At 41.2% G+C, this 27,556-nt stretch overlaps 5 protein-coding genes across 8 annotated transcripts; 3 read left to right on the top strand and 2 right to left on the bottom strand.

Annotated features, from left to right (window-relative positions):
* Window positions 1-5,313, bottom strand: LOC104433981 (transcription factor TGA9). Of its 2 annotated transcripts, none has more exons than XM_010046910.2 (12): window positions 5,172-5,313; window positions 4,723-4,904; window positions 4,512-4,606; window positions 4,038-4,126; window positions 3,477-3,722; window positions 2,555-2,602; window positions 2,348-2,407; window positions 2,101-2,227; window positions 1,660-1,931; window positions 968-1,189; window positions 465-607; window positions 1-314 (listed from the first exon to the last, which is right to left on the bottom strand). In XM_010046910.2, exons 2-12 carry the CDS (start codon window positions 4,848-4,850, stop codon window positions 224-226), a joined length of 1,521 nt encoding a protein of 506 aa, XP_010045212.1. In that variant the 5' UTR covers window positions 4,851-4,904; window positions 5,172-5,313; the 3' UTR covers window positions 1-223. The 2 variants fall into 2 exon arrangements, with proteins under 2 accessions (XP_010045212.1, XP_010045211.1); XM_010046909.2 differs by lacking the exon at window positions 5,172-5,313 and adding an exon at window positions 5,002-5,163.
* Window positions 5,314-11,114: 5,801 nt separating this feature from the next.
* LOC104433980 (F-box/LRR-repeat protein At1g67190) lies at window positions 11,115-13,029 on the bottom strand. Its single transcript, XM_010046908.3, has one exon. It carries the CDS (start codon window positions 12,516-12,518, stop codon window positions 11,256-11,258), a length of 1,263 nt encoding a protein of 420 aa, XP_010045210.2. The 5' UTR covers window positions 12,519-13,029; the 3' UTR covers window positions 11,115-11,255.
* A 583-nt stretch (window positions 13,030-13,612) lies between these two features.
* LOC104433978 (transmembrane 9 superfamily member 5) lies at window positions 13,613-18,132 on the top strand. Of its 3 annotated transcripts, none has more exons than XM_039315343.1 (7): window positions 13,613-13,857; window positions 14,364-14,404; window positions 14,719-15,304; window positions 15,398-15,529; window positions 16,289-16,445; window positions 16,546-17,030; window positions 17,551-18,132. In XM_039315343.1, exons 1-7 carry the CDS (start codon window positions 13,694-13,696, stop codon window positions 17,765-17,767), a joined length of 1,782 nt encoding a protein of 593 aa, XP_039171277.1. In that variant the 5' UTR covers window positions 13,613-13,693; the 3' UTR covers window positions 17,768-18,132. The 3 variants fall into 3 exon arrangements, with proteins under 3 accessions (XP_039171277.1, XP_010045209.1, XP_018724782.1); XM_010046907.3 differs by having other exon boundaries at window positions 13,614-13,857; window positions 14,719-15,307; XM_018869237.2 differs by lacking the exon at window positions 14,364-14,404 and having other exon boundaries at window positions 13,654-13,857; window positions 14,719-15,307.
* Window positions 18,133-22,066: 3,934 nt separating this feature from the next.
* On the top strand, window positions 22,067-23,097 carry LOC104433977 (protein BIC2). Its single transcript, XM_010046906.3, has one exon. It carries the CDS (start codon window positions 22,391-22,393, stop codon window positions 22,880-22,882), a length of 492 nt encoding a protein of 163 aa, XP_010045208.2. The 5' UTR covers window positions 22,067-22,390; the 3' UTR covers window positions 22,883-23,097.
* A 1,109-nt stretch (window positions 23,098-24,206) lies between these two features.
* Window positions 24,207-26,945, top strand: LOC104433976 (60S ribosomal protein L10a). The gene is made up of 6 exons (XM_010046905.3): window positions 24,207-24,323; window positions 24,601-24,648; window positions 25,300-25,519; window positions 25,834-25,999; window positions 26,309-26,514; window positions 26,667-26,945. Exons 2-6 carry the CDS (start codon window positions 24,644-24,646, stop codon window positions 26,718-26,720), a joined length of 651 nt encoding a protein of 216 aa, XP_010045207.1. The 5' UTR covers window positions 24,207-24,323; window positions 24,601-24,643; the 3' UTR covers window positions 26,721-26,945.
* Window positions 26,946-27,556: the final 611 nt, after the last annotated feature.

Raw genomic sequence — 27,556 nt, 5'->3', positions numbered from 1 at the left:
TTTGCAGAGAATTTCACATTTACAGCATAATTACATCATAATATTCACTGATGGAAGATCTTAATACAAGAAAATTAAAGCGACTGAAATGGTAAAAAAATAATAAGAAAGGACCGCTCTATATATATATTTTTTTCCCTCTAATTAGCATAGGCGTTGGAACCTCGCCTACATTTCATGATTGTAGCGTATATGCACTTGAATACGTCGCGCGAGCTGTAGGCTATCGAAAAGGAGGGAAGTGACTTTGAGCAGATTGAAACGCTTGCAGATCCGTTGACGTTTGGCACGACCCGTCGTCGTTCATCGAGTTCCTGTGCAGTTGCAATAGTGTGAGTGAGTGAGCACTATCTATGTACTGAGTATGAAGAAGTATTTTAAGTTCATCGCAAAACAATCTGTCAAAACTGTTTCATGCATAGATGAGCGGCCGATGATGATGGTAACTCTAGATTTGATCTTACTCTCGCGGACGAGATGACCATAGCGAACTTAAGGCTCGTAATCGGCCGTAGTACTCTCCGATCATCAGAATGCAGCGCCCTGCCTGCCTGACCGTTAATGTCCGCCACAGCTGGTGAAGGGTTTGCTGCCTCAAGTTGTCAGCCTGCAGGGAACATCATTTTTATCACTGAAATTTCCCATCACAAAGATGCAAATTATTCTTGATGTAACACTAATCTTTCCTTGCTAACCAAGTACTTCGAAAGGAGGAATCTGCTTTGAGAGTATCTTTTCAAGAACATCAGTGGACATGAACTTGCACTTGTCACCTCATGATCTTTTCCAAAGTTTGGCCCATCACACATCAGCTGATCTAACGAAAGCACTAGCTTTCAAGACAGTCGCGTGTACATGAACATTAAAATTTATCATCCTTTTATACTCATTCCCGTCGTGTACATTTTACGCAACACTCGTAAAAACCTCAAAATTTTAATGGTGTGTCGAGTTCTTATGCGTATACCTGGAGAACGAAGTTTTCAAGGTTGGAGAGTTTGCTAAGGGAAACGGCCATCAGCTGCATGCTGTCGACCAGGGGCCCGCTGGCGACTGTGTCGATAAGCGAGTGTTGGAGCTGTTCGAAGCCTTGCGAGAGCGCCTCCTCCGCCTGCTGCAGCGATTGCTCGAGGCTGTATATCCCCATGAACTGCTGTTCCGTCGACAGGTCCAACTGGGGTCGCAGCATCTGAAACACACTACTCGAATCCATCAGTAACAAAACTTAGATTTACATTGAACTGTTCTGTTCCATTTTTATTTTCGTCAGTTGAAAAAAGATTGGAGTTTTATGATATGTATCATACAGAAGAAGCTGAAGGCGAATTCTGGATTTTCTGGGGGTAGTATTGGTCATTTGGTCCATTGACTTTAGCCTCATATGCCTTTGTAGTTTGTACCCCTTCTCTTTCGGACAATAATTAACAGATAAAATAGATTTTAGGGGAAAACGGTCAACGGCTGTCGGCTGAATCGTCCACATCATAAGACAATGATGGCTGAAGTCTACTTTCTTTAAATCCCTTCTTTTTTTCTTTGCACCTCGTTCAAATTATGATATTAAGACGATAGTAAAATATATTACATTACTTATCGAGATAAATAGTCATAAGAATGTAGTAGAATGATATGAAATGAACTCAAAATACCATTACCGACCTTGATGAGATCGTAGGGCCGGAACCCGCCCATCCAGAGGAAGCAGCGCTCGGCGGGAGAACACCACATGCCGGTGAGGAGGTGGAAGACATCGGTTCGGGCAGCGACCCCCTTGATCCTGAAAAACTCGTCGTAATGGGAGATGTAACCATCCACGATCATCCTTAGATCGCTGTCCGACAAATGCGCTTTCAACGCGGTCCGGAGCTCCGACATGTGCCGGTGATCGTCGTCCAGCCACCTTGCATATTCCACATCGAATACCGCAGCCCCTATAAACAAAACGCTCGGTGTTCAGAACGAATAAGTACATAATTCGCCTCAGTTATTTAGTCATCACTCGAAATGAAGGAGCTACGATCTAATATATCTACTGATATCAAACTCCGTCTCAGGCTTTTCTACTGAGATGACCAAAAGCATACTGCTTCTTAAACTCACCAGAGCTGATATTCCCACTGGCGCCGCCATAAGCACCCAAAAGCAAGCCCTGCGATCGCGCGCGCTGAAGTTCTTGCTCCATATGAGTAAGCTTGATCCTGCTTGATTCAAGCTGTTGTACATAAGCCTGTTCAAAAGACAAAATTTTTGTCAATAAAAGCTTATTGAAGGGGGTGCGATAATGATATGTTTCAGAATATAAGACAGAAAATGACTTTCGAGCTGCTAGAAAATGCGCATTATGTACCTTCTTCCTGAGACGACTTTTCCTTGCTGCTTCTCTATTTTGAGCCAAACGTCTTAATGTCTGCAATCAATTAACCAAAAAATGCCATTCTTTTAACCCAGATAAATATAAACTCTGTACTGTCTACAGACGCATGTAACAAGCTATCTGTCCTTCACGATTAGAATCAGAATCTAGTATATGATAGTATATTAGTGATTTAAGGACCTTGGCATCGAGATGTTTCTCGGAGGTTGAACCAGCTGATCCTTTCTTCTGCAAAAATGAACTGATATTATATAAATAAAATGAATAAAACTAATAGAATGGAAATCGCAATAGCTAGAGAAAGAGTTATGAAGCATGATGCATTTCCTATTTGTATAATGATAGTTGCTTCGATTGCGTCAGTCATTAAGAAACTGAAAATAAAAGGGCCTTTCTCTTCTCTCTCTCTCTTATCCAAACAAGTATGAAATGGAGCTTTGACAAAAGGAAATGTATCGAACAAAATGGCCAGGGGGAAGGTAATGATATCATGACTCAAATCACATACAAGTCTGTTGTCTTGCAAATTGGTTCTCTCTCTCTCTCTCTCTTTTTCTTGTTTTTCAATTTTGCCTTTTGGGATTATGCTGCTAATGTAATTTTCATTGAGCTAGTGGGAGTTGGTCGTTAGTACTACGATGAACAGTGGCAATAACCACTCGGCGAAAGTGCTTTTTTCTTTGAGTCTGCTTCAAAGGCGTCGCATCTTAGGAACAGAAACGCTTTGATTTTCACCTCTCAATGGCCTTTCTTGTCAGGACAGGACTTCTGTTGGGTTTTCAGGTAGTTGTTGGGATCCGTGCAAGGCATCTAAAACAAAGACAAGACTCTCTCACGCAGGACGAGAACACTAGAGGACAGACAGAATCACAACGATATCCGAGACACCTAAAATATTGAAAAAAAGGAGTTTTTTTGTGAGATATAGAGAGATTTTTTTTTATGAGACAGGTAGCTTCATGATGCCCAGAGAAAGAAACGGTCTGTAGGCTCTATGATATGAAATAAGAATTGTAGTAGAAAAGGGAGAACAAATGCTAAAAAAAAGCTTTTGATCCCAGCCAGAGAAGCATTCGACGAGAAAAAAGAGGAAAAGAAGAACCTTGTTGTTATCTTGGGGCGACCTTGAAGAACCAGGCGGATCTTGGGAAACGACACCCGCCATTTCTTGCTGCTGCGGCCTTTGGTGATGAGCTGAAGAAGAAGAAGAAGAAGCCTTGTTACTGATGGGCGACTCTAGTTCGAGCTGCGTCTCAGTTTTGCTCGAAGAAAGTAGTGCCGTGCTGAGGGTGTTCGCACCCGATCCTTCTGAGTTACCGCTGCTCTCCCCTCCCGACCTTGAACTTCCCTGCATCCAAATTAGACAGATAAAATGAATCAGAAGGGAGGAAAAAAAGGGCATTAAATGAACCCCGTTTTGTCTTTCGAAAAAAGCAACCCCTCAACCAAAAAAGAATAAGAAATGCATAATAAAAATGACCTAAAAGATTTGTTGAACTGGGAGAGAGATATACATATGACCAGCCTGGGAAATTGATGGAAGGGCTTGTGTTTTAGACTGGTATCGTGCTTTAACGTTTAAAATATTCACCAAAAGATATAGTAAAGAACGAGAACAGTAAAGGGCATTTCGAGAAATGGAGGAAGGGGATTGAAAAACTACTCTTGTCGTTGTTGGGGTTTGCTGGAATTTCATTGGCCATGCAGGGAACATTTCCAGAGTCTCTGAAGGCCTGCCTGATGAGTGAAAAGCTGCAGGATATCACCAAAGCAAAATCTCAGAGAATCGTCCAAACATTAAAGACACCCCCCCTCCAAATATTCTGAATCTTTTTTCCAACCAACATCAATCTTTTTCTTCAAAGCAGTGGTTTCACCAAGCGGAAAAAAAAGAAAAGAAAAAAAGATGGGGCTTTTCGTTTCTATATGGATGTAGCTTCACGCCATTCCAGTCTACTTTGTGTTAAAAATGATTGCTGTAATGGAAATGGAAATTCTCGGTCTCTGCGCTCTGTAGGCATTTTCAGACCATCTTTCTTTTCTCTCTAGGAAATGATTTATTGTGCTTATAAGACGTCACCAGATGAAGTGGAAAGAAAATATAGAAATACTGCAGTTTTCAAAGAGAATGGCATACCGGCTTTGTGATCTTCATCATTTCTGATACTGACTTCCTGCAGGACTATTGCTTGTTCTAGCTCTCCGAAATCAAAAGCTGGCCCTTCTTGATTGCTGATCCGGAAAGACAAAAGAGATCCAACAATGAACCGTGCATGTCAGAAGAGGAAGCGCAAAAGTCATTTGACCATTATTCAGAAGCAAAGAAAAGTCGCGGTTTTCCTCAATACATGAAACTGGAGGAAGGAGCATTAATTCCAAGAACTGAATAAGGAACATGGTGGTGATGGTGATGATGATGATCGCTTGAGGGTCCTGCTTCTGATAAACCGGTCTCTCCGAGTCTCTGACTCGCCATGCCAGCAACTTTCCGAAGCTCAAACCGTGCTCACCTCTCTCTCCTCATAAGCAACTGAAACATTAGAAACCAAGAAACACGTTAGATTACGAAGAGCTCGAAGAACCGAGAGATTGTGATTCAGCGGGTGGCGAAGAACACGCGGGTTGACCTTGGCTCAGGAAATTCTAAGAGGAAGTAATGGCATGTTCTGAGCAGGACATGACTTGGAGTTGAGAGAGGTACAGAAGTAACGCAAGAAAGATCGAAACTTTCTTTTTAGACGAGTAGATACAAAAATCATGGACCTCTCTCTCTCTCTCTCTCTCTCAGCTCCTCTACCTTTTAGGTGAAGAAACTTTTATCGCAGGTCCCTACTTTTGGGTTTTGGGTGCTGCTTTTACCCTCTGCCGTGAACGCCTTCAGCAGGTTTTTTGAGACTTGGCCCATAGGTCCAGAAAATCTTGTCCTTGCAGACCTTTCGCAGGCCACCCTTTGGAAAATTATTTATATGCTCTTGCAATACAATATGAAATATTTGGAAAGGCAAGAAATTTAAAATAGGAAGGTGGGGTCTCTAGAAGGAACCCACTAGAATCACTACTGACTCCTACTCCACTCTCTCTCTCTCTCTCTCTCTGTGCAACCGCCTGCGTCATTCCATTGGTCCTCTCTCTCTCTCTCTCTCTGCAACCGCCTGTGTTTTTCCATTGGCCCATTTATCATCAGCATGCAAGAACCTGTTGTACCTAAAAATGAGTAAAGAACAATATATACATGCTCTAATTAGTAAGGTGAGACAACATCTTTCTCTCAGAAGAAGAAGGTAAGAGAGGGAGAGAAAGGCTATACAAATTTCTAAAGGACTTCCCCTCTCAAATCTTTTCAATGCCGTCAAAGGGGATTCGTTTAACTATGACACCTAACGCAAGAACCTTGAGAGGGAGAGAAAGGCTATACAAATTTCTGATCCAATGCCCATTTCAACCAAAACATTTGAATAATCAAAGCACAGGCAAAGATGGCCACTTGCACAATTAAAAACCCTGCTAGATGAGATGGACTTGTTTGGTATTATCACCTTTGTTAATGGGTCAACATCTATTCCCTGTCATCACCTAAAACCATGCCACATTGAGATTCCTTTCCAGTAATAGAAATTTATTATCTCCTTTTTTTTTTTCCTTTTCCCTGAGGTCTTCGGGTGCATGCTCCAGGCATGCCATTGAGATGTAAGTCCCTCACTTGTTTACATCGAGACCATCATGTACGTGGCTATTGCAAACGATGCCTTAGCCTGACCCTTGACATATCATATTCTTGTGGGAAGTGTCCTGCCCAAAAGAGTGTAGAAGAACTTGAGAGAGAGAGAGAGAGATTGTTTGGACTTACATGTCAATGGCTAGCATTATTGAAGATAAATTCTATAAAAGGGCTTAGTCTCCCTAATTTTGGACGGAGACTTTTAGGTTAATGGGGCCCATGAGATCTTTTCATAAAGAGGTGGATGCAACTTTCACATTTAAAAAAGCAAGAATAGTGGTGCATCTACTACCATATGTGGCAGTATACCTACAAACCAATAATTCCCCTCTAAAAACCAATCATCAATTGGACAACACAAAGGTTTGCCTGTCAGAGACGTGGTTCGTGAATTAGGTAAAAACGTACACTTTAAGTCCTATAATACTGCGTTTAGTCGTTTAGATTTTTAATAAGAATGTGATATGAATTTCATTGATTTTGTCATATCATATATATTGTTTGGTAAATCGCAGATATAAAACTAGATACTTTATTATCCAATATGATTTAATATTTGGTATGAATGACATATCAATGTACAAGAACCTTAAAATACACAAACAGAGATGATAAGAATCTCTTATGGTTCATTGCTCTAGGAACCACGAATGCATAAACAAAGATAACTTCCATCAATCAATTCATGATTATGGTATGATTTAAATCTTAAACGGCATAGGAGCTCATTGTAGCATTCCAAGAACACATGTTTGACTATGACAAGAAATGAATGAGCCCTAGCAACATCAATGAGACAGATCAATCAATGAATGCTAAATCTAGAAGGAGAGAAAACATGATCGTTCATTTTTACAATTCAAAAAAATATAATGTTTCAACTTTCTTGTCACTTCCATGAAATTTCAGCATGAACCATGGAGTTGTGGAGGAGGAGTTTCAACTTTGCTTATGTGGACTTTTGATTTGAATCGGAGAGCTATGCAGGAGAAGAAGCATTGATTCTTTCGCTGATTTCATTGAGCTTTGACATGAATCAAAGAACTACAAAGTAGTCATGAGGCTTCAACATGAACTGGAGGAGACAAAGAGGGTAAGGATTTTTATCAACATCTCATTGCCCCTCATTTTTTGAGAATTAGAAAGATTGTCTTCAAGTTTGAATTGATTAATTAAAATATTAGTTCTTTTTCTTCATTTCTATCTACTTATTTTTTTCCCTCTTTTTGTCAATTTATTTTCTCTTTTATTCCCTTCCCCATTCCTTAATAAAAAAAAATTCTTAAAATAATAAATTATACTATTATACCTAAAATATGCAATAAACATAAAAAAAAACATTATATACAGAATAAAAGAATATAATTTAGTAAATAAATTAGTTATTTTTTTCAATTTTATTAATTTAAAAAAATTATTAATTTAAAAAAATTAGTATTTATACCATGGATATAACATCCACCTTAATCCTGCCTTTCTATGGGATTTTTTTTATCTAGACTAATTCCTTTTTATATCCAATTTTATCTTTTCTTGCATAGGAAACTAATACGAGATAATGATAAATCATGCTATATCCCAACCTTTATTCTTACTTCGGAATGTAGTTTAAGGGACATCCCAAGTTCCCAATCCCAACCCGTTTCTCTTATCTGACGTTTGGAGAGACCATCTGAATCAATAGACTCTAAGGATCTTGCAATGAATTGGCATTTAGTAAAGTCAATTACTTATGAGGTCTCAACGATCAGGTGTTTCGTGCACGTGTATAGGGTGATGTTATTGGTCAAGATCATTCCCTCGGGATCTCCCAATGGTCAAAGATGTATGGAGGCGATTTTGCTTCTGTTGGAAGCATGGAAGATGAACATGGGCCCATATAATCTAATTGATGGTAACTTGGCAAATTGCAGACAGGTGCCCTGAAGAAGGTGATTACTGATGAGAGCCTTTCCTTCTTTGACCCGCCACGGATGGCGAGCCCTGAGTTTTAGACTCGAGGAGACGAAGTAAACGATTGATTTATAGAATCCCAAGATAAGTACACTAAAAGTGTCAAAAATCATATACAACACTCACTTTAGTATCAACAAAAAATTTTAGATTACTTAAGAGCCACTTTTTTAAAAGAGTAATTACTTAAGCGTCAACTTCAATCTGAGTCACCGAAAATTTGACGTGATTATATTTTATTAATTTCTCAATCTTATATGACTCATCGGTATACTAAATCAACAGATAATCTCTAAATGACATTGTCTAAAAGTTATAAATAGTGATTATTTAAGTGCCAACTTTTGTTTAAAATGATCACTTCAATATTAGCCGTTGTTAAAAAGTGATCACTTTAGAATTTTGAAAAAATTTGCTAAGTCATATTATAATTTTAATTATAAATGTTATATAATAAATTTGGTCGGAATTTTTCATTGTTGGCACTTGTGATTGTTTTTTCTCCAATTTAGTACTTAAGTGAGTTAGCAAAAAACTTTTAAGATTAAAGTGAGCGTTATACACCAATTTTGACACTTTTAGTATACTTATCCCACAAAGTTCATGAAAATTGCATTGAGTAACTGGGCGGGGCGATGCTTGATTTATTTTAACCTCTTCAAACTCACCAGTGTCTATACTGAGAGAAATGATGGAGAAAACTCGGCTAGCCGTAAGGACAAGAATGGAGAAGACCGTTCTCTCTTTGGGATTCTTAATCAGATATACCTGCAACCTATCAGAGTCATCATGAGAAGCAGCATCTTTTGCAGTTTACACACCCTCAACCACCCGAACAAGATTTAATCATTCTGAAAACTAAGAAGCGCCAGTTATATCTACAATTGATAATTTGGGAAGCTTTCGAAGATCATATCGATGTGATGAAATTGGCGGCGTTTTTGAGATCCAGTGCCACAATCTCTCACCCAAGCAGCACAAGACTTCATCCTTCCAAGCAACTTCTAGACCTCAACCCCGCAAATGGATGCAAGGTTCTTAGTTTCTACCCAGAAAAATTACATGTTTATACATATACTGACAACATAAATCCTGAATGATGCGTTGGCTGGAATTGCCACTATCTTAGAGACAATCTGTTGCTCAACAACTAATGGAACTTTGCAGGTTTTGAAATAGTTCCAGGAATTTCTCTCTTCAATTTTGGCACTATCACTGATAACCGTGCTAAAGAGATTGACATGAAACAGTTTAGAATGCAAGATTGAAATATCTAAGTGACACTCTTACTGCATCACCAGTTCATCACACAAATGCAGATTACAGCAAATAGAAGTAACCCATCTGATACTGAAGCTACCACTAGTTTTCAGCCAGCCATTGAGAGTGAAGACAGTCTCCCTTTGGCTACATGTTCAGCAAAGTCTGATCACATGCTACATATGAAAAATTGACTGCCTTCTCTGAGTGGGAAGCCATGACAGAGCCAGATGCGGTTATGCTTGCACAATTATAGATTAGACCATGTCCATGTAATAATTAGTGAATCATCATGCAATCACATAAATCACAGAGGAAAGCTAAAACTAGATTAGGTCCCTTGGTTTCTGAACTTAACCCAGTGCTTGCATGACACCTTTACTCCTACTTAGACTGTCGACAATGATGTGGTGTGAAGTCATTGTGAATAATAAGCCTTCCGCACACAGAGATCTAATGGGAAGCAAAAAGATGCCTTTGCCATCATCTTATTTTACCTTTACAGGTCGATTCAGGAACGATTAAGAAAAGAAAACAATCATGGTACTTCTTAATTGCCTACATAATCATATTCCAGTCTGAAAACAGGCTTAAGCTTTTATAATCAAATGTCTCAATTCAATTAATACCCATCAATTTTGAGTCTGAAAAAGAATCATCTGCAGTACTGAATATTAATGATACCACACTGCTGATGTTCTTATACTTAGCTCAGCTGCCAAATAAGTTGACTATCCAGATCCAGCAAATGAGAACAAGGAGTTCCTTAACGACCTAAATTGATTCCATCAAATCATCAATCTTCTCCAGGTTTCACTATCAACATGAAGTAACTACATCTTCAACTGCCTCCCATTTCTCAAGCAACTAACTGGCCAAGTCTGGAGCATAGCTGTACATATAGCTCACACTGTCATAGTTTTCTAGTGTGATCCATCACAGCACTTGAAGTAGTCTTTACAAGTGTACATGTTAAGAAAAGGTAGCTCAGCTAACTGAGTTGACTAAACATTAAACAAATCAAAGTAAAATAGTTCCTCACATTGGATAATGATGGCAAAGCCATCACAAGAGAAAAGGAAACTAAAATGTTGAAGGAAACTAAACCATATTTCCCAGGGTCGCTGCAGATACATATAAACGTGGAAAAAAAGGTGATGCATAATTAAGTTATAGAATCTGACTCATACCTGATCAATTGGTCATGCGAGAGCTAGCCACAGTTGTGGAAAAATAAAAAGTTCAGAAAAAGAAAAGAACAACCCATGAAGCATAAAGAGTTGTAACCAAAAGAATAAAACCAAGCAGGAAATAGCATATCAAGAAAAATGCTGCAGGCAAATTAAATAATATTGCTGACAGTAACATAGTCGGCAATAAAGGACAACTATATCATTGCACTCCAAGAAGTCTGCTTATTGCTTTCTTTAAAGAAGCCTGTAAGATGAAGAATGATCGTTACAAACCCAAACAATTGATTAAGCACATATGTCAGAAAATTCAAAAGTTGCAGAAAAGGATTAAAGCCAACGTGTGGTGGATAAATATTTTCATAGATCTCACCACTCGTAAGCATCTTGTGGCACTTGATTGATTGTTCATACATAAGGAAAATCTACATATTCAAGTAATGTATTAGAGCCAGCAATTTATTAAAATATATAGATATATATATTTATTATTTCCATAGACCTAGTTGCTTAAGATTTCCATATCACCTAGTCTTGCTAAGTATCTTGCAGCACATATCAAACCCAGTTTGACTTTGTAGCTCACAGAATGAAGCTATATTTCAAATTTGACTCTCAATTAACAAATTATTCTAAAATCACATTAATGAAAACAAAGGTATAATGGGATCATCTGTAGCTTGTTCATTGGTATATGTGACGAAAAATTGGACTCTGTTCACATATTTGTGACACAAAATTGAAATTCTGCAAACAGCCTCTACTTGTACACAAACACTACTTCTATGTTGACATATTCCCGCATGACACATACAATAGCCAAGGTGAAATTGGCCAGCAACTGACGTTCTTCATGGGTTTTGAGGTCTGAGACAACTCCATTAATAATCAACTTCTTAAGATTTGGGCAACATTTTAGCATTAATTTGACCCAGTCTGAAAAGAGATCATTCAGAAAAGTCCATCCAAGCTCCAAAACAACCACATTTTCAAAATGAAAACATCCATGAAGACCATATAGAAGCACTTCATCTCTCAAGTCGCAACTCAACGACAGATGGCTAAGCTGTGGAAAGCAAAGAGCAATGGTTTCTATTTCCACAATCTCATCCTCGTCATCAAACATTAAATCCCAAAGGCGCAGCCTCCTCAATTTTGCTGATTTCGAAATCATCTGAAAGAACTTTGGAGACGTAATTGTGAAGTCCCTAACATCCACTGTGTCAAGATTATCAACAGCGTCACCAATATCAAGATGTAGAACGCTTACGTCATCAATCTTAAAATGCTTCAAAGTCCCCTTTCCAATGAGTTCGAAAAGCTCAAGGGAGCAACTTTTTAGATGCAAAGACTCGATACTATCTGCTTCCAAAACGAATTTGTCCAAACTTGTCGCCTCAATATAAAAGTGCCTCAACGTAGCGCTACTGACCTCAACCGTGACTTGTGCATCTGACATTGCAATGACTGGACTAATGAGATCCAATTTCTCAAGCTTCGGACACGTGCTGACTAGAAGACTCAAATCCAATGCCGAGATACTGACATGACTCAAAGAGAGGGACTTCAAGCCAGCAAACCTGTAATAATTCGGTTCGACCCCTGATATGGAATTATGCGACAAGACCAGATTCTCAAGCTTCTGCCTCCCGCAAATTTCGAGGATGTTCACATCTCCGATCGTCCGGACGTTATAACGTAAGCTGCGCAACGTCTCCCTAGTGTACAAGAGCCAAGCCACCACTGCAGAAGCCGAAAGCTCTTCATCGACGTCGTCCAATTGAAGCGAGAGACTCTCCAATCCGGCGGTCTGAAATATGGTCTGGGTTATCCAAATCCCTGCCTGACTGCTGCCATAGTCACGATAACCAGACCAATCGCCTACACTAAACGAGAGGCTACGGAGGTGCTTGCGGCGAGCTTCTAGCCACTTCCGGCACGTGGCGGAGGCCACGACCACGTCCCTGGCGGCGGCCAGCCGCGACAGTATGCTCCCGATGACTTCAATAGGCAGGCTCTCCATACCAACTAAACCGATTGCTCTACAAACTCCATTTCAAGCAGGCAGAACATAAAATCCTCAACGGATCAAGCAACGGACATATAATCCTCGAAACCGAAAGCGCTCATACCCAATCCAAACAGTGCGCGGACAGCACGACGACGACGACGACGACGACGCCGACCGCCGTCAAATCCGTCGGATCATGTAAAAGCGCCGGGGAATCGAAACCGCACGAGATGACGACGATGAAATCGTGCGGACGATGCGGCTATTCGCGGGACGAGAGGATCGCAACGGAATATGGAATCCGCATCGCTCGCGACTGACAGACGAATCCTCGCCGCGATTCGATGCGAATGGGATTGGGGAGGGGCCTCGCGGGAGGACCGATTCTCGGCCTTTCGAAGGAGGAGGATCGGCGGCGCCGATCAAGACCGTCCGGTCGCGGCGCTCGATGACGTTGATGCGGAGACTGGTTCGTCGGAGGGGCGAGAGGGAGGGAGAGAGAGAGAGAGAGAGAGAGGAAGAGACGGAAGGACTCATTCATTCATGTCAGGTCATGGGGAAGGAACCCGCTCATGGGGACGGGTCGGGTCGGGTCGGTTCGCGGGCCCCGGAGGGCGTTCGCGCCTCTTGTTTTGATTTTTCTTTTCCTTCTTTTTTTTTTTTTTTTTTTGGGATTTCTAAGTCTGTATTTTAGCGAATAATTTATCAGGTACAGATTGTTTTTTTTTGGTCGGTTATTAGGTACAGACTAGAATAATTTATCCTTCTTTCTAACATTGTCTTTGAATTTAATTAAGTGGACATAAGGCGAGATTTGTTATCAATATTATAAAACCTAATAAATTACGCATCAATCTCGCTCAATATAATTATCTAATTAGAAGATTAAGTTGCCGCTTACAGGTACATTTCAATATGGTTTATAGAATTTCGTCTGAATATAAAAAATTACGCGAGCTCCTAATTCCTTTGTCACGGGAAAAAAAGATTATTTTCTACTTTTGCGACTTTAATTAAATTAATATTAAATGCTCCATCTGTTTAGATCTTCTTCTACACTCCCCCCGGGTCAAGTCGGGTCGGGCCAAAGCACCAGAGCTCTCCAAAGTCCAAATCGCGCGTTGACATCTTGGTCCCGTTGCATCCATTCTCGCTTTGACACTCTCTCTCTCTCTCTCTGTGCATCCATGGCGTCCGGCACCCGCCGCCGGAATCTCCTCGTCGCGCTGCTCGTGCTTATCGTGTCGCCGGGGAATCGGTTCGCGGCGGCGTCGCCGGAGGATCACCGCTACAATGTGGGAGATCCCGTCCCTCTGTTCGCCAACCGAGTGGGCCCGCTCCGCAACCCCAGGTACCTTCGCGCGAGCGTTATGTCCTGCGTATGAATACCTCCCGTTCCGCTGTTCTTGAGTCGGTCGCGAAGCTCTTTCGTTCCTGGATTTCGCCGGCTAGGTAGCGACGCGCCTGGGGATTTAGCTGCTGTCGCTCTTTGGAGTGGCGATGATCCGATTGGGCGTGGTGTTGATTTAGTTTGGAGCATCGGTGATTCGTGTCGTCCCGTGTCGCTACTGGAATGTCGATATCGATACAACTTAGCCAATTTCTAGTTAGTCATACTCGTGTTGTGTCGTGTCGGGTTCTACTCGGAGTTTCCCTTGGTAAAATTGTGCGGTATTCTAGTCGGGTGCGCGAGTGTCCTGTCAAGAATTGCCTAGTTTGGCTACTGTTTCTGCTTGGTTGTTTTCTTGCAACACCCAAGTTTAAGGAATTTGCCAAAATGTTAGTATGAGGCCTTTCTTTTTTCCGTCCTTTTTTTGTTTCCAATCGCTTTTGAGCCAATGTGTTCTCGTGTTGCAGTGAGACCTACGAATACCATGACTTCCCATTTTGCCGCCCAGGTTAGCTTTTTAATTTATACATGTTTGTAATGGTAAGGATCAAACATAACTTGAGACAAATTGAAATTATACTGTCCTTTTGTTAATCTGATTAGAAGCTGCAGTTGTGTGTTTGAAAGCGTGCATTTTTTTTTTTTTTTTTTGAGCAATGTACTGAGACATTATTTCCCGGTGTTCTGTTGTGGCCTTTGCCTTAAGGAATATCGTTCGTGATTTTAGACAATGCATCAATGTTACTTATTCATTATCCAGTAAATATGAAAATAGAGGCACTTGTGCTTCGGGTTATTGATCTTTAGCTATATCCTTTGCAGACCCACTGATCTGGAAGAAGGGATCTCTTGGGGAAGTTTTGAATGGCGACCGCTTAACCAATTCCTTGTACAATTTGAAATTTCGGGAGGTTAAGGATGGGGAGATTCTGTGCGAGAAAAAACTAAAAATTAGTGATGTTGCAAGATTAAGGAATGCTGTAAATGAAGATTTTTACTTCCAGATGTACTATGATGATCTTCCAATGTGGGGGTTCATTGGGAAAGTGGAAAATAGTAGCTGGAGTCCAGTCGAAAAGGGACCTAGATATTATTTGTTCAAGCATGTGCAATTTGATGCCTTTTACAATGGCAACCAAATTATAGAAATAAATGCTTTCAGTGACCCAAATCATGTTGTCGATATAACTGATGATGTTGAGGTCAATGTAAAGTTTACTTATTCAGCTTTCTGGAGTCCAACCGCAATTGGTTTTGAGGAAAGAATGAGCAAATATTCAAGGGCTGCATTACTGCCAGTCCACCGCCGGATACATTGGTTCTCACTCATCAACTCTACCGTCATCTTGATTCTTTTGATGGGTTTGTTGACACTTATTTTCATGAGGCGCTTAAGAAATGACCTAAGGCAGTAATGCTCTTTTACCGATATTATTTCTCATACTACTGTTGATAGTGACAGTTTTGTTTCCTGACATACATCTGTATCGATGTGCTACAGATACTCTGCTGGAGACGAAGAAGAAGAAAGTGGTGTTTCCAGGACATATGTTTGTGGCGAATTATTCAGGCCTCCATCACATTTTCCCCTGTTTTGCGCAGTCTTAGGCTCAGGAATGCAGTTATTGACTATGTAAGCTCCTTCAAGCATCATATGACCAATTGCATTTGTTGATTGCTACCAACTTCCAGCATCTTTTGTCATATGCTGCCTCAAATGGCTGTGAGCATAGTGTTTCTTATGCCCCTTGAGTCTTAGGAAATTAATCTCCAGATCCCAAAGTTTGCAAATTTACAAAAGCGAGTTGCATATCACTGAATACTGTTTCTTATGCATCTTTGAGTTTTCAGAATATAACTACTAAATGTCAGTTAGATTTACTACAAGAGAAATGGTATGCAGCGATATGGAACTTGTTTGTAAATTTGCGAACTTTGGGATCTGGAGATTAATTTCCTAAGACTCTAATTCACACTGCAGTGGTTGTAGGGAACTCTTCAGAATAAGTGCAGAATTAGTCCCCAATGTTTTGATTGTTGGTCAATTGAGTCCCTAACTTGTTATCTTTATCAAATTAAGTCCTAAGTTTGCCATCAACTCTGGAAGTCCCATGTGGTCCTTAGGTCCTCAGCTGCGTGACATTCAAAACAGCCGCATGAGAGACATATACGATTTTCGGTGTCAGGAAACCACTGATTTGATTAGACATTTTTTCAAACGTTTGAAGACTTAACTCACCATAAAAAAAGGTGAAGGTCAAAATTAACCAATGTTGAAAGCGTTGAGGACCGATTCTGTGCTTAACCCAGAACTTTTGGTTTGCATATATCTTGCTGACCCAGACAGATTGTCCACCGAAGCATTTACCTAACATGTATACACTTTGCTCAGGGTTTGCTTTTTATCTCTCCTAGCATTCCTCGGTGTCCTCTATCCATACAGCCGTGGATCCCTATGCACTGCTTTGGTTCTGAGTTATATTCTCACATCTGTGGTTGGTGGATTTACCGCAACTTCTATTCAAAGTCAATTTGCTGAAACTGGATCGGTACTGAATCTACTAATTTTGTATAAGTCAAACATATTTTGTGATGCTGGTTTTTTTTTCATTCCTCAGTTATCTGATACAAATGAATTCGAACTTTCAGGGGTGGACCATTCCCCTTACTGGGATAGTTTACTTGGGCCCAGTACTTGCAATAGGTTTTGTCCTTAATACAATTTCCATGGCTTATGGAGCCACAGCTGCACTTCCAGTTGGCACCATTTTCATAATCACCTTCATTTTTGTGCCAATTACTGTTCTGTTGCTTTCCTTTGGCGGGGTAATACGATGCTTTTTCAGGACAGAAGTTCGTGCACCTTCCATGATAAGGAAAAGTTTGAGAGAGATTCCACCACTAGCTTGGTACAAAAATTTGCCATGTCAAATGATTCTAGGAGGTCTCTTATCATTTAGTTCTGTTGTTCTGGAGTTATACGAGCTGTACTCGACCCTTTGGGGTTTCAAGATCAGTGTTCTTCCAGGCACTTTGTTTGTGACATTGGTCATCCTCACCATAGTGACAGCTGTTCTTAGTGTTGTTCTGACACACATCCAGCTTTCATCTGAAGACCATGATTGGTGGTGGAGGTATGTTCTTTTGCCCAAGTGCCGAAGATTAAAATACCTGTAATTTGGTGTTTTTGAGGGAAAGAATACTAGTGCGAAACAAAAAAATTTAGATTGAGATTACTCTTCCTGTTCAGTAGTATCACATGATCTTAGATGAATTTGGTCAGTTGGCAGTGGATAGGACTTATCCGTGGCATATTGAAGGAGTGAGCATTAAGTATTGAAAGTTACAATGTTGCACGTGTATTCAGCTCACAGTGCATTCTCTCAGTTGCTGGCTTGCTATCAATGAGCCTCTGTCCCTCCCAAAAGGAATAGAAAATCTAAAGTTGCTAGACTAAAAGTTTGTTGTTTAATTCTGTTTCATTGTGCTGGGCTGTTTGATTAGTGTTTGGTTTAAGAAATTTCGATTGTTCACTTGGATCCAGAAAATGGGTAAATAGAATAGTTGCAAAATCTACTGGGTGAACTGTAAAGTGTTCATGCTTCTTCATCTGGATGTGTGCTTATGTTCATGACTTCTGCTCCTGCAATGCAGGTGCGTGTTTCGTGGGGGCTCAGTGGCCATATTTATGTTCGCCTATTGCATGTACTTCTACGCAAGGTCAAACATGAGTGGCTTCTTGCAGCTATCGATTTTCTTGGGCTATAGTACTTTACTGTGTTATGCAATTTTTCTCATACTCGGTGCAGTCGGTTTCATGGCTTCACTAATGTTCATCTGCCGTAATTATGAAGCTGTGAAGAGTGAATGAATCATTGCTTCAATGTGTACTATATGAGTTGCCCGTGCTTGTCACTTCTTGGAAATTACTGAGATCACGAAGCCCAGAACGCTGGAAGCTACACAGAGAAGGCGTTTCTTGCATCCTTCCTTCGTGGATGATTGACCAAAAAGGTAGTTGATGTTGCTGATCTGAGAGTGTCACAGCTGAGAACGTCAGGCAAAAACAGTGAAGTTGTTCTCAGCATAAGAAAAAATCAAGATGATGAAGAGCATAGAGATGAATCGTAGGTGGAACGGTATATGTTCTTGGGTGATTTACTCAGCTATTTCTGGCAAAATATTAGTTAATGTCATGCTTTCTTGGCTGGTAATGAAGTGATGTTTTTCGCCTGATTCTTCCCTAGTAGCACAGAAAAATGTTAGAGGACGACTAAAATGATGATGAAAAAATGGTCTAGCACGGATGTTCTCGTTTCGTAGTTGACGTTCCTTTCTTATTTATCTATCAACTAATTACAAATTTTGGCTAAAACACAGACGGAAAGATGCCTTCGATGGCTTGTTTGTGACTGAACCTTTGATGTCGATAGACTCATGTGAAACATGACTGTAGGAAAAGGCTTCTCTTTGATAGCTGCGGGTTCACAAAGGATCCCATCATAGATAGAGACCGAAACCTGCGCAGCGGTACCGGTGGATGTAGCCAAGTGGATCCGGGCAGTGGTTGGTAATTCACCACGTGGGAGTTCAATCTCCGCCATTCGCCCATGAATAAATGGAGCATATGTTACGGAGACACGAGACATCTAGAAAGCATTTTTTTTCTCTGCAAGTCATCTCAAGTCATTCGAAAGCAGCCAAACAATGAGCATTCAATTGAAAGAAAGAAACCACAGATTCGCGCGTTGCCGAAAGCACAAATAAGATGACCGTATCAACTAAAGAAAAGGAGTCCTGTTCAAAAAAAAAAAACACTAAAGAAAAGGAGCATTACCAAAAAAAACTCTTAACATATTGCAATTCTATCAATTTAGTCCTAATTTTTTTTGTCAATTCAGTTTTAAATCTTTTACATTTGTGCCGGTTGAATCCATCTGGTTAATTTTGGCCTGGCGTTGAGATGACAATTTTAAATTAATATGTTAATAAGTTTTTGATTTTTTTTTAATATTTTTTCTCTTATTTTCTTTAAATTTTGGCTAGCAACCCTCGCCGAACAAGCGAGGGCCGCAACACCCTTATCAGCACTAAGCGAGAGCATCATGGCCCTCGCTTGGTTTGGGTGAGGGCCACATCTGGCAAGGGCCGCAACGCCTTCGCCAGATTTGGCCATGCGAGGACCAAGACACCCTCGCCAGCCCTAGGGGAAGGGGAAGGGAAAATGGGAAAAATAAAAGAAAAAAATATAAAAAAATTCAAAATGCTATTTTAAAATTGTCATGACATCATCAGTAGTGTTACATCAACGCTAGCTGTCCAAAATTGCCCAGATGGACTCAACGTGACTAATTGGTCAAAAAATTTATGACTAAATTTTTTCGGACTTTTTTTAGTAATGACGATCAAAGAGGAGGGGGCCACAAAGCAACTACTCCTTTTGAATGTCAAAGGCGTCATCTATCAAATTCAATTTAGATTGTCCTGATTCTATTTCTTCTTTTATAGCATTAGATATTGGAAACTTTAATTTGACTATTGGTCATCCTCACCATAGTGACAGCTGTTCTTAGTGTTGTTCTGACACACATCCAGCTTTCATCCGAAGACCATGATTGGTGGGGGAGGTATGCTCTTTCGCCCAAGTGCCGAAGATTGAAATACACGTAATTTGGTGTTTTTGAGGGAAAGAATACTAGTGCGAAACGAAACATTTTAGATTGAGATTACCCTTCCTGTTCAGTAGTATCACATGATCTTAGATGAATTCAGTCAGTTGGTAGTGGATAGGACTTATCAGTTATATTGAAGGAGTGAACATTAAGTGTTGAAAGTTACAATGTTGCACGTGTGTTCAGCTCACAGTGCATTCTCTCAGTTGCTGGCTCACTGTCAATGAGCCTCTGTCCCTCCAAAAAGGAACAGAAAATCTGGAGTTGCTAGACTAAAACTTAGTTGTTTAATTCCGTTTCATTCCACTGCATGCTAGAAGGATATATTAAAGGAGTATTGTGTTGGCTTGTTTGATTAGTGTTTGGTTTAAGTAACTTTGATAGTTAACTTTGGGAGCCAGAAAAGGGATAAATAGAATAGTTGCAAAATCTACTTGGTGAACTGTGAAGTGTTCGTGCTTCTTCATCTGGATGTGTGATTATTTCCGCGACTTCCGCTTCTGCAATGCAGGTGCGTGTTCCGTGGGGGCTTATTGGCCATATTCATGTTTGCCTATTGCAAGGTCAAACATGAGTGGCTTCTTGCAGCTTTCGATTTTCTTGGGCAATAGTGCTTTAATGTGTTATGCAATTTTTCTCATACTCGGTACAGTCGGTTTCATTCCTTCGCTTATGTTCGTCGGCTGTAATTATGAAGCTGTGAAGAGTGAATGAGTCATTGCTTCAATGCGTACAATATGAGTTGCCCGTGCTTGTCACTTCCTGGAAACTACTGTGATCATGAAGCGAAACCAGAACTCCGGAAGCCACACAGAGAAGGCAATTTCTTCCATCCTTCCTTCATGTATGATTGACCAAAAAGTTAGTTGACTTCGCTGATCTAAGAGTGTCACAGATTAGAACGTCCGGCAAAAACAGTGAACTGGCTCTTAGCATGAGAAAATCAAGATGATGAAGGGCATAGATATGCATTGTAGGCCGAACAGTGCATGCCCTTGGAGTGATTTGCTCAACTATTTCTGGCAAAATATTGGTTACTATCATGCTTTCTTTGTTGGTAATGAAGTGGTGTTTTTCGCCTGATTCTTCCTAGTAGCACGGAAAAATGTTAGAAGACAGACTAAAATGACGGTGAAAAATGGTCTAACATGGATGTTCTTGTTCCTTCGTTGATGTTCTTTTCTAATTTATCTATTAACTAATTACAAATTTTGACTAAAACACAGATGGAAAGATGCCTTAGATGGTGTTGTCCATGACTGAACCTTTGATGTCAACAGACTCATGTGAAACGTGAGTATAGGAAAGCTGCTCTTTTTAATAGCTGGGGGTTTAGGAAGGATCCGATCGTGGATAGAGACTGAAACGTGTGCAGAATAAGAGTGGATGTAGCCAGTCGATCAAGGTAGTGGTCGATAATTCACCACGCGGGAGTTTAATCGCCGCTGTTTCCCTATCAATAAATGGAGCATTTGTTACGGAGACACAACACATATCTAGAAAGCATTTTATTTTATTTTTTTCCTGTAAGTCATCTCATGGCTTTTCAAACGCAGCCAAGCAATGGGTATCTGATTGAAAGAAGTCACAGATTGGCGAGTTGCTGGAAGCACAAATGAGATGACCATATCAACCGAAGAAAAGACGATAAAAAAGAAGGCTGCCAGAAAGCAACTACTCATTTGAAATGTCATTGACATACATTGAATCTATCAAAACTAGTTTGTCCCGATTCTTTTTTTCTTTTATGGCATTAGACATTAGAACCTTTAATTTGACTATTTTTTTATGATCACACGGATTTGCGTCATGTGAATTGCCTGTTTATTTTAAATAAAAACATTGTAATATGAGCTAGGATTGAGCATCGGATTCAATTCAACCTAAAAACCCTGGAACTAAACTTTTAAAAAGACAAAAAGAATCACTTCCACGGACACGGAGGATTGAACCATAGTCTTCAACTCCAACAAAAGCAATATGACTACTTCACCAATATTAAAATTTGATTTTTTTTTTTTGACAAAACAAAAAAAATAGACTAACTACCTAACTAGAACCAATCGGTTCAATTCACAATTCCAATTTTTTGGAATCAGGAGTCTCAGGAGTAGTTCCCAAGTTCAGGCCAGGAACTGACCCACTTAGAAATCGACCTTCCTAATTCGAGCACAAGTCGGGCCACTTCAGAATCGAGGGTTCGACTATTTGACCGCTTCTTGGATCCAATTCACTCTCTCCCTCTCGTGTCTGCTCAGCTAGGAGGTCCATCCAAACCGAAACGAGGACGACCATCGAAATTCAGAAAAATTGGTTGGTTGTGTTTGCTGCCCCGATGGATCGAAGCCAATATCCTCACCGACGTCCACATCTCCAGAAAGAAAATTAATTTCTGTGTGCCCTGCTCTCTCATTCCACCTCACGAATTTCACCCACCGTTTTCCCCTCCCCCCGCCGGTTGCATGGCCACCTTACAAAGCCACAGCAAATTTCCAACAATGAAAAAAAGAAAAGAAAAAAGACCAAGAAAATAAGAAAGACCCGATTCTAAAATCTTACAAAACCACACACACGACAACCCTAGTCCACGAAGGAAAAAGCAACGAGCCAACGTAGGATTCCCGCGCACCACAGAAAACAGAAGCTCGCGACGTGTACATCATCTCCCCACCCGTTGCCCTTGACATTCTCCCTCGACAATATCTAGCGCACTGAACCATTTATATATCCACGTTATCCCTCCCTCCAGCCCTGCGCTGATTGCTGTGGCCGCAAGACTGAAGAACGTCGACTTCTCGTCCGCTGCTAGAGAAGATTCAAAGATGGCAGCGGCGTCCCTAGTCGGGGACGAGAACGGTCCGCGCCGCCCCGTCCCTGCATGTGCGCGTCCGCCGGCAAGCAAGACCGCCGCATCGTGCGAGGAGTCTCCTCCTCCGTCTCCGAGACCGCTAGAGCGTCCACAAACGCTGTGGCTTTTGGAGCATTATGCTAATATTGGGGAGGCCAAAGCCGGCTCGGCACAGGCACAGGCACAGCCTCAGCCTCAGCCGCAGCCGCAGCCTCAGCAGGACAGCACGTGCAGCGGGCGCGAGAAGCTGAAGAGGCACCGAGATGAGGTCGCGGGTCGAGTCCCCATACCCGACTCGTGGGGTCAAGAGAGCTTCTTGAAGGATTGGATGGATTACTCGGCGTTCGACACGTTGTTGGCGCCGAGGGGGATCGCCTCGGCCCGTGAGGCGTTGATGGCCGAGGGGCGGCGGCGGCGGGGGGCGGCGCCTCAGCATCAGAGGCTGAGAATAGAGGGCAGGTGCTGAGGTGCTGATGATGAGGAGAGAGAGATCTTGTTTGTTCATAGAAATCTTCGCATGGACCTCGACTGAATCGTGCCGGCGTTAAACTTTAGTGAACTACATATTTTGTTTTTGTCTTTCTTCTTCCTTCTATTGTAATAAACGCTGTGATTGCTGGCAATTTGCTTTCTTGAAGAATTTAAGGACATGAGTTGATGCCAATTTCTGGGATTTTTTTATCTTTTGGAAATGAAAAAATCGTGAGATTAATTCACCCAAAAAAAAAAATCGTGAGATTCCGAATGTAATTTTTCCATCGTTCCTTGTCCATGATGTGCAAGAAAGATAAAATTCCGAATCATGCATCTAAAGTGGTGATCCACATAATAGAAGAATAACTCATGGAAAAAAAAGGACTTTAAAAGACTTTCGTACTATCTTGAGCTTGATCTTTACTTAGCCAACATAGATATGCATCCTCCCCCCCGAAATTTGATTCGAAGAGGTAATCTATCATAAACTTTTTATAGGTTTTGCGATGGAAGTTCATCGTTTTATTACTAATAAGAACATTTAATTTTACTTTTAGACATGGTAAAATAGAGATAATTACTTAATTTCATATCCGATTACATCAAGTTTCATAGATTTTTTGCATTCTACCAATGCCGTATTTATTATTATTGATTGATTTTGTCATTTTTCCACTTCATTAAGCAGCCTAATTCGAACCGTCTTTCCAATTTATATGTGAGAATGAAAGTTAAAAAGTTCCCTCCAATCACATTTTAGTACGAGCATCACAACGAGAGAGATTTACATGTGATAATGAAAGTTAAAAAATTTTCTCCAATCACATTTTAGTACGAGTGTCAGAGAGAGAGAGAACAATTTTACTCTGGTCATTCTCAAAAGCAAACCCAAGAATGAGGGCATTGCTTGTCACTTGGGCAAAAGCCACCATCCTTCACCTCACTGCCACCTTCTTGGTACGACCCTTACCTGCATCTCCGCCATGCTTATGTTCCACGAGAAATCCTAGCTCACGACCCATTGATGCACCCGACCTCCCTCACCACCTTCGTGAGTTGGTCCAAGGACTTGCTCAAGTTTCGTAGGCAACAATTTTAGGAGAAAATTTATTGAACATTAGAGCTCGTGTTAGGTCGGAACAAGATTGGGTTCGGGTTGGATCGAACATAGGTTACCAAAATCGTATTGCCTAGAAATGGCCAAGATAGGTCGGGCCAAATCAAACCCGACCCGACCGGACCCGTTTGACAGGCCCAGCGCGCCACAAGAAATCTCTCGACATGGGTTGGGGCTTCTCTCAACTCCAGGCCCAGAGAATTGGGCCCAGCAAGCAGGCTGTTTATTTCTGCTAGGGTTCCTGGCGCGCTGCGTATTTATGCTTCCTGCATCAGCCGTCGAAGAAACCTGACCGGCGCCATCAATCTTCTCTCGGGTACTCTACTCTCTCTCTCTTCTCTTTCATCTTCATCTTCATCGCCTGGCTCGCTTAGTTTAATCGGAATCCGCGCCGTTGCATCGATCTGTAGCATCCCATCTGTTCATCCGTAGCGTGTAAGAAGTAGGACGAATTTTTTGAGTTCCGGTTCACCGCGGAAATCGAGCGAGATTGGGCGATGTAGCTCGCCGCGCCGCGCCGCGTCTACGCATTTCTTTCGTCGTGTTGTTTTCCGCGTTTCTTGCTGACCCCCTTTTGGTTTTTATGTTCCCAGGAGAGCGACTCGTTCGTGTTCGGTCCCGTAGAGTTTCCTCAACATGAGGTACGTGTGGATATGCTCTGAAGCTTGTGATGTTGCATATTGATTTGCGTGGGTTCGTGGGTGAGTGTCGTTGCCCGTGTTGTGTTTGCAAAAATGGCCGAGTGATTAGGACCCTTATGGTGGGTGACCGGTGATTGATACGATGCGCATGTTCTCTGTCGAATCGTTCTAAGCGGCTGGTGTCATTGAGTTACTTCATTGAGTTTGACGGCGGGCATGAACTAGCCTTTGACATTGTTTGAGTTGGAAGTTAGGTGTAGGCGATAGTTTGGGTTGGGCGCCAGTGTTTATGATCTGCAAGAATGTCGTGTGTCGTATTTGGTAGTGTGGAGAAGCTACCCAGATGGAAGTTTGCGCTAGAGCTCCTTGCATTTTTACTTGATTTGTGCCCTCATGAGTAATGACTTATTGGAGCTTCTCTTCTGTAGTAGTGTACTGCTAATGGCCATGAGAAAATAGTTTCTTTGGTATAAAGTCATTGATAATTTTTCAGGATAACCGCTAATCTGGCATTAGAAAATTTGATTTCTGGGGGCTACCCAAATACGTGTGGAACTAGTCGAAAGTGCTACCATAGTTTGAGTATTTTCCCTCTAGAGAATATGTGAGTTTCTGGTTATGGCTTCTGAGAGCACATTTTTTCTCCTGCAGTAAGCTTCAGAGTGACGCTCTTAGAGAAGCTATCTCGGGGATCTTTAGTGATTGCAATGAGAAGAAAAGGAAGTTCACCGAGACCATTGAACTCCAGATTGGGTTGAAGAATTATGATCCCCAGAAAGATAAGCGTTTCAGTGGTTCCGTTAAGTTGCCGCACATTCCTCGTCCAAAGATGAAGGTCTGCATGCTGGGTGATGCACAGCATGTGGAAGAGGTATCTTCATTACTGCTCTCACCCTGTTAGTTTCCTTAATTATTGGGCATATAATGCTGTTAAATAATCCTGTCGACATTTCACTATTAAACAATAATAGGTTTAAAGTGTGAGCCTATGTGGTTAAATGCTTGTTCCAATGGTTTTTCTTTTTCTCAGCTGATCTGCTTGTTTATGAGGTTAAATACAATGCTTTATGTGAATTTTCTCCCTCCGATTCACAACTCCTTTACCTATTCTTGATAGTATTGGTTTTCACTAAGGCATCAAGAGATTTTAGGCCTTTTGATGCGATCTGGAGATATTAATTTCAGGCAGAGAAGATAGGCCTGGCTTATATGGATGTGGAAGCGTTGAAGAAGCTCAACAAGAATAAGAAACTGGTCAAGAAACTGGCAAAGAAGTACCATGCCTTTTTGGCTTCAGAAGCTGTAATTAAGCAGATCCCCCGTCTTCTAGGCCCTGGTCTAAACAAGGCAGGCAAGTTCCTTAATGTTTAAACTTGTTTGTACTTAATGGGTTCCTGTATACGGAGAGTCTGCCCCTCAAATACAGTCTTTCATCTTTTGCATTTCATAGGGATTTGGCTGTGGTTGACATTGTCACTGTACGTTTGGTGCAAATAGGATTTCTTCTGGGCCTGCCTTTTTTTTTTTTTGTTCCGGTGTGGGGGAGATAAGTGGGACCTGCTTTATTTGCTAATACATGAATGACCTTTCACTTTGCATTTGGAAGGGTCGCCATTCATGATTCACACCTGACCTGCCATTCTCTGCTTTGCAATCACAGGGAAGTTCCCAACCCTGGTTACTCATCAGGAATCTCTGGAATCTAAAGTCAACGAGACAAAGGCCATGGTGAAGTTCCAACTGAAGAAGGTCCTTTGCATGGGTGTTGCCATTGGCAACCTCAGTATGGAAGAAAAACAGGTTTTCCAAAATGTTCAGCTCAGCGTGAATTTCCTTGTTTCCTTGCTGAAGAAAAACTGGCAAAATGTGAGTTTATTTACTATTTTCAGCTCTTTGAATTCATCTCTTCTCAAATGTTTCACAAAACCTCAATTCCCTTCCCAGTACCTTTTCCTTTCTGATCCTCTCCCCCTCCCCCTTCTTTGTACTAATAAAAATCATATGTTTTTTTTTACCAGGTCAAGTGTCTGCACTTGAAAAGCACTATGGGAAAGCCATATCGCGTTTTCTAAGCCATTTCGCTCGATCATCTGAAGAGTTTTGTAGGCAGAGAATTAGTCAGTTTTTGGTGGCTGATGTGGATGGTTCTCTTTTGGTTGGTTTTTTTCCCCAAAGAATATGTTATTCAATACCATCTGTCTTATTGTGAAATTTCGCTTTTGAAGATATTGAATTCTTCTTGACTTCACAGTTTCGTAAACGATAAATCTATGTCGGAATGCTCTTTATGGATTGAATATGCTTATTCTGTCATGCTGCTCTCGAAGAGAGCTAAAGAGGAGCGAAATGCATAACTGAGGAATTGAAATGGATCGCCCGATAGCCTGTCGCGAGGGACGATGCCCTTGTACAGGAATAAATCACAGGCCAATGTGCAGTGGGTTTGCATGTCAGTCATATTGATCCGAACTCTGTAAACATGAAACGAGTGCGAGGGCTGATAAGATGACCTCTGAACAAGAGATGGAAGTTCACACCGAGCGTCATGAAAATAGAAAAGCCCTTGGATGACGACGATGATGTCTCATGAGATGGGCCTGCCAACTCTATCGATGCGCCTACCTCTCTTTTCAAATCCGATCCGGTCTCTTCTACAGTGCATTTGCCATTCGGCATGCTTCTTCGACAAGCCTTTCGGCGGTGGCTTTTTCCACCACTGCTTGCCGGAGTCGCCATGCGGGTCTTGAGTTTCTTTCTACGTAGATTCGGTCTTTTTCCAAAGCAAGAATGAATGTTAGTTGAGTCGGGTCTCCCCCATCAGCTGTGCTAAGGTTAGGATCTATGATAGATAAGTTGGTGCTCCAGAAGTCTTATATTTTCCATGAATTTAGGCCGGTCGGTTGCGTTG

Source organism: Eucalyptus grandis, chromosome 6, assembly GCF_016545825.1.
Source record: "Eucalyptus grandis isolate ANBG69807.140 chromosome 6, ASM1654582v1, whole genome shotgun sequence".
In the NCBI taxonomy this organism is placed as follows: Eukaryota; Viridiplantae; Streptophyta; class Magnoliopsida; order Myrtales; family Myrtaceae; genus Eucalyptus; species Eucalyptus grandis.
The sequence above is the reverse complement of the archived record's forward strand: the minus strand, read 5'-3'. Positions and strand labels throughout refer to the sequence as shown.

Coding starts and splice junctions, on each gene's coding strand:
- LOC104433981 (XM_010046910.2), bottom strand. CDS start 4,850: ATGGCGAGTCAGAGACTCGGAGAGACCGGTTTATCAGAAGCAGGACCC. Junction 608..967: donor TTGAAAACTTCGTTCTCCAG/GTATACGCATAA, acceptor TGTTCCCTGCAG/GCTGACAACTTGAGGCAGCA. Junction 315..464: donor TGGTCATCTCGTCCGCGAGA/GTAAGATCAAAT, acceptor GCAACTGCACAG/GAACTCGATGAACGACGACG.
- LOC104433980 (XM_010046908.3), bottom strand. CDS start 12,518: ATGGAGAGCCTGCCTATTGAAGTCATCGGGAGCATACTGTCGCGGCTG.
- LOC104433978 (XM_010046907.3), top strand. CDS start 13,694: ATGGCGTCCGGCACCCGCCGCCGGAATCTCCTCGTCGCGCTGCTCGTG. Junction 14,405..14,718: donor CTTCCCATTTTGCCGCCCAG/GTTAGCTTTTTA, acceptor TATCCTTTGCAG/ACCCACTGATCTGGAAGAAG. Junction 15,308..15,397: donor TTAAGAAATGACCTAAGGCA/GTAATGCTCTTT, acceptor GATGTGCTACAG/ATACTCTGCTGGAGACGAAG.
- LOC104433977 (XM_010046906.3), top strand. CDS start 22,391: ATGGCAGCGGCGTCCCTAGTCGGGGACGAGAACGGTCCGCGCCGCCCC.
- LOC104433976 (XM_010046905.3), top strand. Junction 25,520..25,833: donor ATGCACAGCATGTGGAAGAG/GTATCTTCATTA, acceptor TATTAATTTCAG/GCAGAGAAGATAGGCCTGGC. Junction 26,000..26,308: donor CCCTGGTCTAAACAAGGCAG/GCAAGTTCCTTA, acceptor TTGCAATCACAG/GGAAGTTCCCAACCCTGGTT.